Source organism: Schistocerca serialis, chromosome 3 (assembly GCF_023864345.2).
Source record: "Schistocerca serialis cubense isolate TAMUIC-IGC-003099 chromosome 3, iqSchSeri2.2, whole genome shotgun sequence".
Taxonomy (NCBI): domain Eukaryota; kingdom Metazoa; phylum Arthropoda; class Insecta; order Orthoptera; family Acrididae; genus Schistocerca; species Schistocerca serialis.
The window spans coordinates 757,880,723-757,894,119 of record NC_064640.1 but is presented as its reverse complement, the minus strand read 5'-3'; the positions used below and the strand labels follow the sequence as shown (position 1 = coordinate 757,894,119).

The 13,397-nt window shown below is 42.4% G+C and overlaps 1 protein-coding gene across 1 annotated transcript in view; it reads right to left on the bottom strand.

Moving 5' to 3' along the window:
• The window catches only part of LOC126471202 (agrin-like), a 121,692-nt gene extending 108,708 nt beyond the window's left edge, over positions 1–12,984 (bottom strand). The window contains exon 1 of the mRNA XM_050099315.1: positions 12,825–12,984. Coding sequence (XP_049955272.1) covers positions 12,825–12,984 — 160 coding nt within the window. The remainder of the gene's footprint in view (positions 1–12,824) is intronic.
• Positions 12,985–13,397: the final 413 nt, after the last annotated feature.

The window sequence follows — 13,397 nt, the reverse complement described above, 5'->3', positions numbered from 1 at the left end:
CTAAGAATGTCTCTACAGTAATACCAATTAATAACATCTCATTTACGCCTTTACTTGTGGTAAACTTCGTATCGTCGCGACTTGGAAATCAATACTGCTCACCTCACTTGTAACTCAGAGCGCCGAGTATCGTAGCGCTCCCTCGGTCACGGTGCACTGACTGTCACGTGCAGCGCAGTTTTTCATATAGTTTTTCTTTCAAACTTAAGCGAGTTGTATTTTGGTGGATATTTCGTACCTCGTGAAAAACTTTTTTCCATTTATACAATTCAAGTTCACATTTTACGAAACGAAACGAGGTTTGCAAACTGCTTAAGTTTAATCAAAAAGTTTGCAACGTTTTCTTTCTCACGTTTTCCTCGGGTTTGCAGCGTAATCTGCTTTTGTTCTGAAGTTTAATTAGCATAACGATCATTGTTCAGACCACTGTCCGATTTATTTCCCGTTCCTTTTAATGTTTCCGCAATTTCTAACGAAACATAGACATCACCGCATTGAAGTCCAAGACATTAACAGATATACAGTGAGGTGACAAATGTCATGGAAATCGTCCTAAGATCGTGGAAGACTTCCTTTAGCACGGTGCGATGCAGCAGCTCGACGTGACATGGTCTCAACAAGTCGTTGGAAGTCCCATGCAGAAATTTTGAGCCATGCGGCCTCTATAGCCGTCCACAATTTCGAAAGTGTTGCCGGTGCAGGATTTTATGTGCCAACTGAACTCTCGATTACGTCCCAGAGACATCTAGATTGTTTGTTGCTATTGTATCAATATAATTCCATAATGAGTGGCACTCCGAACAATTAATTTTTGGTAGTTCTCAGGGAACACATTTAGTAAGGTTTTGCAGGACATCTTGTCACGACCAAGACTCAGAAAACTGTAATTTTGCCTGTTGATCGTTGCATGATTAAATCCTCCTTCAGTGATGACAGTAGCCCGGGGTGATTGCGTAGTAGTGAATTAAAGATTTCTCTAACCATTTGTGTTGCACCTGGACGTGAGTCTGGTGATCGATACAAGGATCTTACTATAACTGCTCATGCCCGTCCTTGTTACTGAGTCTTGTCTAGACCACCTCGCATGCAATTTCAATTTCTGACTCCTTGGATTTGAGTTTCTTGCGTACAATGACAAATACATCACTTTCATTTGCCATTAGCCTTTCCTTTCAAAGTTGTGTTGTTGTGGTTTTCAATCCAAAGAATGGCAGCTCTTCATGCTACTCTATCCTGTGCAGACCTGTTGATCACGGAGTAACTACCGCAGGCTACATCCTTCTGCATGTGAATAGTGTATTCATCCCTTGATCTTCCTCTACGATTTTTAACCTTCACGCTTCCCTCCAATACTAAACTGGTGATACCTTGATGCCTTAGAACATGTCCTACTAACCGATCCCTACTTGTAGTCCAGTTGTGCCAAAAATTCCTCTTTTCCGCAGTACTATTCAGCACCTCCTCATATGTTACGTGATCTACCCATCTAATCTTCGGCATTCTTCTGTAGCACCGCATTTCAAAAGTTTCTATTTTCTTCTGGTCTAAACAGGTTATCGTCCATGTTTCACTTCCATACGTGTTTACAATTCGTACAAATGCTTTCAGGAAAGGCTTCCTCACCGTTAAATCTATACTCGACGTCAGAAAATTTCTCTTCTTCATAAACGCTTTTCTTGCCATCGCCAGTCTACATTTTATACTCTCTCTACTTCGACCAACATCATTTACTTTGCTGCCAAAATAGCATAACTCATCTACTATTTTAAGTTTCTCATTTCCTAATCTAATTCCCTCACCAGCACCTGATTTAATTCTGCTACATTCCATTATCCTCGGTTTCCTTTTGTTGATTTTCATCTTATATCCTCCTTTCAGGACACCTTCCATTCCGTTCAACTGTTCTTCCAAGTCCTTGTCTGTGTACGAAAGAATTACGATGTCATTGGCAAACCTCAAGGTTGTTATTTATTCTCCCTTTATTTTAATTCCTACTCCAAATTTCTCTTTATGTTTCCTTTACTGCTTGCTCAATACACAGACTGAATAACATCAGAGATAGGTTACAACCCTGTCTCACTCACTTCTCAACTACTGCTTCCCTTTCGTGGCCCTAGACTCTTATATCGGCAATCTGGTTTCTGTGCAAAATATTAATAGTCTTCCACTCCCTGTATTTTACCCCTGCCACGTTCAGAATTTGAAAGAGAGTATTCAAGTCAATATCGTCAAAAGCTTTCTCCAAGTCTACAAACGTTTGCCTTTCCTTAACCTATCTTCTAAGGTAAGTCGTAGGGTCAGTATTGCATTGCGTGTTCGTACATTTCCACTGAATCCAAACTGATCTTCCACTAAGTCGGCCTGTACCAGTTTTCCATTCAGCTGTAAAGAATTCGTGTTAGTGTTTTGCAACGGTGTCATGGGAAAACTGATAGTTCTGTAATTTTTACACTTGCCAGCACCTGTTTTCTTTGTAATTGTAATTATTATTTTCTTCTTGACGTATGAGGAGAATTTCGCCTGTCTTATACACCTTGCACACGACATGGAAGAGTTTGGTCATCGCTGGCTCTCTCAAGACTATCAGTAGTTCGAACGGAATGTTTTCGACTCCCAGGGCCTTGTTTCGACTTAGGTCTTTCACTGCTGTGTCAAATGCTACACGCAGTATCATATCTTCAATCTCATCTTCAGCTACGTCCTCTACCATTTCCGTAATATTGCCCTCAAGTATATCGCCTTGTATAGTTCCTCTATATACTCCTTTCATCTTTCCGCTTTCCATTCTTTGCTTAGGACTGGTTTTCCGTCTGAGCTCTTGATATTCATACAGGTGCTTCTCTTTTCTCCAATGATCTCTGTAATCTCTTTACCTAATTGATCCTCTGATGCCTTCACTTTTGCTTCTCTCAAACCCACCAATTCTTCATTTACTGTATTCCTATTCCCTGTTCTTGTCAGTTGTTCCCTAATTCTCTCTCTGAAACTCTCTACAGCCTTTTGCTCTGTCAGTTTATCCAGGCCCCATCTCCTTAAATTCCTACCTTTTTGCTCTTTCTTCAGTATTAATCTACAGTTCACGACCAATAAATGGTGATCAGTGTCCACATCTGCCTCTGGAAATGTGCTACAATTTAAAACCAGGTTCCTAAATATCTGTCTTACCATTATGCAATCAGTTTGAAACATTCCGGTGTCTCCAGGTATCTTCTACATGTACAACCCCTTTCATGTTTCCTGAACCAAGTGTTAGTGATGATTAAGTGATGCTCTGTGCCAAACTTTACCTGGCAGTTTCCTGTTTCTTTCCTTACCACAGTCCATATTCACCTACAACTTTTCATTCTCTTCCTTTTCCTGCTATCTAATTCCAGTTCCCAATGATTATTAAATTTCTGTCTCCCGTAATTACGTGAATAACTTCTTTTACCTCATCATACATTTCTTCAATCTCTTCATCATCTGTGGAGCTAGTGGGCATGTGAATTTGTACTGCTGTGGTAGGCTTGGGCTTCGAGTCTGTCTTGGCTAGAATAATGAGTTCACTATGCTGTTCGCAGTAGCTTATCCTCGCTCCTATTTTTTGTTCATTACTTTTGCATTACCCCATTTGATTTTGTAACTTTTGTAATTATGACTCTGTATTCACCTGACCAGAAATCCTGTTCGTCCTGCAACCGAACTTCAGTATTTCCCACAATACGTAACTTTAACCTATCCGTTTCCCTTTTTAAATTTTCTGACCTACCTGCCCGATTAAGGGATCTGACATTCCCCGCTCCGATCGCTAGAACGCCAAATTTGTTTCTCCAGACAACGACGTCCTCCTGAGTAGCCCCCACTTAGAGATCCAAATGGGGCACTATTTTACCTCCGGAGTATTTTACTGAAGAGGATGCCTTCATCATTTACCCATACAGTAAAGCTGCGTGCCCTCGGGAAAAATTACGGCTGTAGTTTCCCCTTGCTTTCAGCCGTTCGCAGCACCAGCACAGTAATGCTGTTGTGGATGATGTTACAAGGCCAGTACAACCAGTCATCCAGACTGTGGCCTCTGCAACTACCGAAAAAGCTGATGCCCCCCTTCGGGAACCACACGTTTGTTTGGCCTCTCAACAATACCCCTCCGTTATGGCTGTACCTATGGTACGGCTATCTATATCGCTGAGGCATGCATGCCTCTCCACCAACGGAAAAGTCCCTGCTTGACGTGGTGGGGTTCCTTTCAACATACGCTTAAAGTTTTCATAAATGTCTCACTGCTGTCAATTTCAGATTTTAACCAGCTTTCTGTACCTGGTACAATATGAGCTCCACAGCTTTTTACTAACGCTTCAGTCTCTAATACTTCGTTGCGAATGCTTCGGCAGTTAATCGCTAGGACTTAAATACTCTCGCCTGTAGAGGGCATCTTATACTGACACTACAGCTACGTAATTTTGACTGAATGGAGAGTGCCTAATTTGATTATGTGTGCCCCTCACATAGTCAGGAACCTGGACAGCTCTGACACGCCACTCACAGTCAAGTGGAGAAGTAGTGACAGATCGGATACTTCCTCTACAGAGGAGACCCCATCTTCTGGAGATGATAGTACTTAACGTACCTTTAGTATATATGACGCATGGATCTCGTGAGCTCTCACAACACACCCACCACAGCAGCTTGGAACTGTTTGACACTAAACATGACGATTTCCCGCTTCTTGTGAAGGTCAACGAACTCATCCCTCGTTCGAGAACAGCATTCATAGTGGGGTAGCATTGTAGATAACGCAGTTTTGTACTGGAGAGGAAACAAATAATTTTAAAATAAACCTGCAAATTCAGTTTTAATTTGTGGATCTGATACGTTAAAAGTATTACTAGTTCTCTTTAAAAAATTAAAAAATCAGTATGAAAAGCGATATTTCAATAAGTTCAACAGGAGGTTCTGGGATGAAAGTTACTGATATCCTGAAACATTTATGAGGCTCTTGTCGCTGACAAACTAAAGAATAGAATTACTTTACTATAAATGAAGAAAACATACACTACTGTTGAAGCGTTTAGTAGCTGCAGAAGGCTTGACAAGGCCGTTACTTAACATAGTCGGTGCATGTACTTGACGGGCCAATGGTGACTCGGTAACAGCAGGTGAACATAATCCTGCGAGTGGAATGAACTCGCCGAGCAAATAGAACTACCGGGAGCGGAGCATCCAAAGTCACATAGAGAAGCCCACGACGATTTACTCTGCACACTGCTGGAGCAGGTGGCTAAGGGCTAAGCAGACAACAACACTCGACACGAAGCGAAAGACTAGGTTCGAGGAAGTCTAACTCCGCAGGAGCACTGGCCTGATTCGCTTACTGATGCCCGCAAGTAAGCAATTCCGCTAGTGGGTTTGCCCATATGACGCGATGCGTGCGTCCCCATGTCAGGTTTCTGAACTACCCCGCCGTTCTACCCATGCCAGCTCATCTGCCACCATCGTGACCTCCACTGCCGGGGATACTAAAAAGGGGAAACTAAATGCAGTATAGTATACTGATTACAACGTACGCTGCAGTAACAAGCATCAGTTTACTGTGAAATAGTTTAAGCGTGATACTGACGTTTGCAAGGGTATTATGCGCAGTTGTACTTCTCTTAATTAGAAAAAATGTTATATCCCTGGAATTCTAATACAGAAGACAGCAAAATGAATGGCATGACCAGTTTCTAATCTGTATTTCCACGATAAAGGAAAGCGTTACAGTCCACATAGGCATCAGTTCATAGAAATTCAAAAAATCAAATGGCTCTGAGCACTATGGGACTCAACATCAGAGGTCATCAGTCCCCTAGAACTTAGAACTACTGGAACCTAACTAACCTAAGGACATCACACACATCCATGCTCGAGGCAGGATTCGAACCTGCGACCGTTGCGGTACGCGGTTCCAGACTGTAGCGCCCAGAACCACTCGGCCACACCGGCCGGCCCACAGAAATTATTTAGAAACCAAACAGTAAATCTGTACCAACGATGTGATATAATAATCCTACAATGTTGCCCAAGGACAATACCTGTTCTTGTATCCACCACTGATGAGGATTCCCTTTCAATGTGTTGTATTGATATTGAGTACGGCAACTGACAAGTGGATACAGTTCCTTGCGGCTCCGCAGATGTAGGAAGCAAAGAATGCAATGAGCACGCCCTATAGCAAAGCTTTGTGCTTAAATACCGGTACGCGGTCACTTGCCTGTAGTCATTTGAAGTTTTCAGACCGATTTGTTTGGTACAATGTTATCTATAATTTGTCTCACAGTCTCATATTCTACGATATGCAGTCTTGTGCGTTTACGATGACCTTCCTTTGTTTGTTTCTAGTCAGCAGTTCACTACGTGATCTTAGTCGTTAATGACAACTCGGAACTGCAATTTGTTTCTCCAGTCGCAGCATCATCGTCTGCAGAAGGGTACTGAATTTTTCTAGCTACTGATAGTGGTATATTAAATCATTCAAAGTTTATCTGGTATGCATTCCTCATCAACTTTGAGGGACAAACGGTTTAAACGATTCATATAACCAATCAATCGAAAATCAGGTATTATTTACGTTTCAGTTCACAAATAGACCTTTATGATCACGATATAGATTTTCTTTCAGACTTCAAAAACGTACATTTTCTCACGTTTGATATCAGTGCTTTAGAAAATCAAATAACCCTGTTTTAAAAAGTAGTGACGTTTATTGTACGATGTATACTTTGAAAGGTGTATCAAATAGCTTGTGCCTAAATGAAGAACTATTACCGATACACTGTCAAACTTGATGACGCCCTTGTTGCAACGAAAAAATTGTTTCACTGACACACTCTAAAAAACGAAAGAAAATGTATGAATTTTAATCCTTGTAACATCTTGGTACTAATTTCATTTACTCGAGTAGCTGTTGCAGAACTCATCTCGTAAAATATGGGAGTGGACGTAATTTGCATTCTCCCTCTTTATCTAACGGACATTAACATGATGGTGCAGCCACCCCGCATGCAACCACGATTTCCTATTTCAGACTATGCTTCGATATTTCAGCATTCCACACACAGACACAACATGGCAGTGGGCTCACTGCTGCATAAAATATCCACCAGAAGAGAAAGCAAAATTTCATCCTCACTGATAAGCCAAAAAATTACAACAAGGAAGTTGCAGGTTATGTTGTTCTCAGAAATAATTGTTAAGAAAAAACTTCTACACCTTGCGCTGTTTCCAAGTTAATTAGCATTGCAATTAGACAATTAGGTCGTTGCGCGCGAAAATTAAAGGGGCCCATGAGAGACGGTGTTGCGAAACAGTTTCTTGATTTCGTTTCCTAGACACAAACAAGAGAGCGATACGAAAATTGAACGTAGAGCGGCAGTTAGGACCAGACCCGAATCAAAGGCTGAGCAGTCTCCGCTATGAGAACAGCTGACAGTAATTGTATCTGGCGAGCCGCTTGGATTTCTGCGTACAACGGTCTGTCTGACTAGCTTCAATGTTAATTTACTCAGAAATAGCGCAACGTATCCAGGTCTTTTCTTAACTGTTGTTTGTCGGTATAGCCTACCCTGCAACATCCTTGTAAGTTCATCATACTGTTTCTGACCACCATGTATAGGCGGAGCAGGACTAATGAGGAATCATCTTGCGACGATACAGTCTGAAAATTGGGCAAATCCACTTACAGACGCGACACTGAAAAAGGGAAGAGCGTGGGAATGTGGATTTCGGAAATTACGCTCCTGTTTGATCGCGTGCTACTGTTTTGAACACAAACAGAGATTTGTTGAAGGACAGTAAAACAAGGTGAAGCCTCATTACACAACGTAGAGATCGGGAGCTTGTCCACTCTGTAAAGTAGGAAACGTTCCAATCTGTGGCAGTTTGATGATAAAGTGCTGTTCTGGTGTAGACACAAAAGTATTGGAACTGACCGTTCAACACCTATGGCTGAACGTGCGACTCTGCAGTAGAGCAGCAGACGACCCCTGTATGTCTCAATGATAACTAAACGACATCGTCAATTGTGACTGTGTTTTGAACATGATTTTATAGACAGGACCGTCGATCAATTGAAACGTGTCGTCAGGTCGAATGAATGACGTTTCTTGTTACACCAAGTCGATGAGCGTGTCTAGATACGTGCTGCACCACGGACTCAGGCTAGTGGATGCACTAAAATTATGTGGCGGACGTTAACCTAGGTATTCATGGGGGTTTTGGTAGTAACGGATACAACCACAACAGCATTATTGAGGACAACATGCATCCTTTTGAGCTTGATGTCTTTCCCGATGGCGACGGTGTATTCCTGCAGCTTAACTGCCCATATCAGTTGGCCAAAATAGTGCTACAGCGGTTTGAGGAGCATGATAGTGAACTAGTATTGATGAACTGGCCACAAGTTCGTTTGATCCGAACCTAATGGAAAACATCTGACTTAATATATGTCGCCATCTCTTCGCCCATAATCCACAGACACGTGATGTACGGGAATGGCTTAACGTCTGTGTAGATATGTGCTGCCACATACCTTCGGAAAATTACCAAGAACTCGTTGTATCTTTGCTACGTCGAACTGTCGAGCTGCTGCTGTATTGCATTCTAAAGGTGGAACAACAAGCTATTAAGAACACGCACATAAATGTTTTACCACCAGTGTGTGTCATTTGTTATATGCGTAAAATGACAACAACCTTGTCACATGGTATGATATGCGCACGTGTTGTCATCTAAGAGTCACATCACAATAATATGCGTGTGGTGTGACGTGAGAGTAATGGTATCCTTGCGGCTCACTACGTGGCGTCAATTCCACGTTGTTTTATGTCACAGAGGAATACTGCTGGTCATTAAAATTGCAGCAGCAGGAAAGAAAGCAAATAATGAAATTGTACTGATCGTTGGTATACGGTTCCGTTGCAATAATGATTGATTAACTTAGTATGTGATTTGACGGAATATGGGAATCTTAGTACTCAGATTTGCCCAATTTGAAGAACAATGGTTGTAACATGTGGTGTCACCGCCAGACACCACACTTGCTAGGTGGTAGCCTTTAAATCGGCCGCGGTCCGTTGGTATATGTCGGACCCGCGTGTCGCCACTGTCAGTGATTGCAGACCGAGCGCCGCCACACGGCAGGTCTAGAGAGACTTCCTAGCACTCGCCCCAGTTGTACAGCCGACTTTGCTAGCGATGGTTCACAGACAAATTACGCTCTCATTTGCCGAGACGATAGTCAGCATAGCCTTCAGCTACGTCATTTGCTACGACCTAGCAAGGCGCCATTATCATTTGCTATTTATCTTGTGATGCATGTACCGTCAGACCGATGTTCACCAATTATGGATTAAAGTTAAGTATTCCCGCAGCTACGTACTTTTCTTGCTAGTATAATTACTTTACCTGTTCCAGACCTCACGCCATCCTGCGTGAGTTAAACGCGTGCCTTTCGGCTACCCGTCATTGTGGATTGGCTGTTTTGCCAGTCCACAACATAACACAATAGGGTTCTTCATCCACATCTACAGCTACGTGGTTACTCAGTAATTCACAATTAAGTGCTGTAATTTGAACAGCGCGCTGGAAAAACGAACTCTTAAATCATTCCGTGAGGGTCCTGATTTCTCTTATTTGATTATAATGATAATTTCTAGCTATGTGCGTGGGCACTAACAATATATTTGAAAATTCTGAGGAGAAAGCTGGTGACTGAAATCTTATGAGAAAATCCCGCCGTAATGAAACACGCCTTTGTTGTAATGACTGCCACCACAATTCGCTTATTATACCCGTCTGGTTGAAACGACCTTGGACGACAGATACGACTACTTCATTCTATGCTGCACCAACTGTATGCTAGGGTTCGCTAATCGGAGTGGCTGGAGATTGGTAGCGTACTACTCTCACATTAATATATGACTAGTTGTTTTCATCGTGCGATAAATGTGGATACCATATTGGCTACAGCAACAGCGAAGACCCTCTATATCGAGGTAGGTCAGGACAACACAGGCAACAGGGATAATACGTTATCTCGTTGAAAGATGACCTCACGAACTCCTCGAAGGTAAGACACAGTCACCGGCCTTTACACGCCGGAATTATAAATCCAGCCGTCCAAATTACTGGCTATGGGAACTTATGGTGACATTGTGTATCCAGTCGCACCCTATACTACCACGTCAGGTGTTGGGTCCGTATGACGGCGATGGATGCGGTCTAACAAAGTTCGTTGTCCTCGGAAACTCCACACAGGTATACGTCTATCCTGGTGCTGTATGCAGAACCGGAATTCGCCTGAAAAGAGGGCGTGGTGTAAAGCCTGTATCCATTACAGCCATTGATCACGCCACTATCGGCGCACTTCTCTCTGCAAGTCCATCAAGGAGAGCCGCAAAAAGGTCGCCGTGCTCAGAGTACGTGACTGTTAAAAGAAAAGAAAAATGTCGACTAGTGCCTTTGTCTTCCATGTCTACTCCTACTGGTGCCTTTGTCCTCCATGCCTACTCCCACTTCTTCAAGAAATAGGGTAGGCGCTTGAGCCTGTGTTGTCCAGCCCGCTGGCTATAAATAGCAGCAACTGGCTACACACGACATTCATTGCTGAAATAGGTGCTGGACTATGACTGCCCGTAATATCTAGACTAGAGAATCATTTGATGATACGCCTAGTTTTTTCAGAAACTGATAAAAACGAAACAAAGGGGAAGCTAGAGTAGGGTTTAACGTCCCGTCGACATCGAGGTTATTAGTGACGGTGACAGAACTGAACTCTACTGATAAACTTAGAAGTTTGTGTTTTTCTGTAACAAATACATTCAAATAAATAACAAATTAACCTAGTTATTGTACTGCACAAAGAAAACTGCATACCTTTGGAACTTCTAAAGACTATGCAACTGAAACAAGGACCATAAATTTAACGTCCACATGCCACAATAAACACCACTAGGCACAAACAACAATACTCAGGGTTTATTGGTTTCCTTTCTTATCTAAATTCGAGGATATGTTTCATAGTTGGGATTTGGTACCGTGTCTCTTGCAGTACTTAGTTTGCATTTCAGTGCGGATGATCTACGTAACACTGAAAGCTGTCTCATTTATCTGCAAAGTTTTTGATTGATCGTAGACAAAAAATTTACTGTGAATCGTCTTTTACATTTGACAGAAAGTAAGGTAGTGGTTTCAGAAAAGTTTCCTCAAGTAGTGAGGTACAAACGGAGAATTTACACTGTCACCCGCTATTTGGCCGATAGTTGTGTAGAATACCAGACTAACTGTTTCTCCGAGACTGAACGTGAAACAATAAAGTCTTCTGTCACATGGGGTGTCCTTTTTGTTGCTGCTACAGGTACAATACGCGCTACTCATCAGACGGGCGTAAGAAGATCCCCTAGTCTGACAAAGCCCTAAGATCTGAAGCGAAACCCCGGTCCATTTTCAGAATAATTCCCCCTTTTGACAGCAACGAGTAACGGAAAAGGAAGCACTGCAGTTAGTACCCGATGCTGCAGGTGGAGTTTAAAAGTAATAACCACTCGTTAACTGAATTTAAGAGAGAGCGATAAGCATACTATATACGTTTTCGGTAAAGGCTTTAAAATCGTGGATGCTGTACAAAGACTGTGGAACTGATGTAATCGACCCCATAGTAGCAATACTTATTATACACCCCTAAAGATTTCCTAAAACCACGAACGACATTACGGTATGACAGCTTTGTAATATGTACCTTTCGCTGAGTACTATTGTTGCAGTTAGCTTCTGTCTACAGGGTGAACACGAATACCAGTCACCTAAGTTCGGCGAGTATCCAGTGATATTTTCTGATTATATTCGTAGCACGAACCAGCAGCTTTCGGTGGAACGTTACAGATTAATTGCATTCGTTTGATTTCTTAGTCCCATTTGTCTTTGTATATTTATTTCACGGAAATTACCTTCACAACAGTGCTGCTGTCGACGGTGTGCGCTTTGTGTCTTGTTTGGAAACAAATCTGTTGCATTCACTAACGCTACTTGCTGTTTATAACAGTAATGCCCACATTACATTTCGCCTTCCAGATTGCACTCACTACTGCCCCATACTGTCTGTATATTCTTTTACCGCCAGCGGAAGTCGCACGTTAACAGTGATATACAGCTGCAAGGACAGACGCACTGATGAACAGTTGGTCAAAAAGCAATTCGTATATAGGTTCTAAATGTAATGGAAGAGCGGCTGAAAGACGCTATGCCGCGCTGCCACGACGGCGGCAACCACAGCACATCAAATTTCATCTATACATAGGCACCTGCGAGGAAACCGATGCTTCTATGTAACGGTGATTGTATACAACGGAATTCTGATCGTTCTAAAGGTATTTTCGAAGGAAAAATATTACTTGGGGGACTGAACCCAATACATCATAACTGCATTGTTACTCCGTAACGAGCCTTAGGATGTCATCTGTTTCTTCTACCAAAATATTCAAAAAGTAGCACTGAACAACCTCCGAAATAATGTCGGTTGAGTTCGGGTTCACTGTTTAGATTACACCATATTTCCCTTCATTTTCTATGATCTCTGTAGACGTGAGGATGGTCGCTGTGGAAAACAGGACTGGTGATTAGCTGTTTGATTTCGTCACCTGAATAACTATCTTTTCAGAAGTTTCAAATCCAGTTGGCATGTCCATCACAAAACAAAATATTACGATGCATGATTTTATTCGTCACAAACTTTCCTTGAAAAGTGGGAATAATTCTTAGTAAAACTACTTTATGGTAGAACCGAGAGTGACTACCGCTGTACTTTGGTTTACCTGTGAGGCAGCCGGCGAGTGTGAGTACGCGGCCAGCGTCTGCGCAGGTGGTGCACTTGATGCCCAGCACGCCGGGTCTGCACGCACACCGCCCCGTCATCTGCTCGCAGTCTTCTCGCGCCGACCCCAGTGGCGAGCAATCGCACGCTGCAACACACATCGTAGATTACTCCCCAGTTGATTGTCGCTGCTCTGCTATACAGTTACTCAAAATAGTTTCGATTCAATCTCAGGACTTTAATAGTCTCGGTATTTGTGTGCGTTTGTGTGTGTGTAGAGTTGCTATGCATATTCACTTCATTTTAAACTTCATTATTTCCTCCCACTAACCTTTCAGTATCCGGTTTGAATAGTTTGTGAAACAGACGGCCAATATGGCACTAAAAAGTTCAGTTTCGGTGATACTGTGCTGTGTATAAAACTACATGTTTTGAAAACCACTCGTCAATAGTGCGATTGCTAAACAGATACGGAAACATTTCTTAGTCGCTGTGACTGGTCGCTATTGCATTCCTAGTGCCCAGCGACTCGCCAGGTGTTGCATACAGGTGTGTAACCTATCACACATTCTTC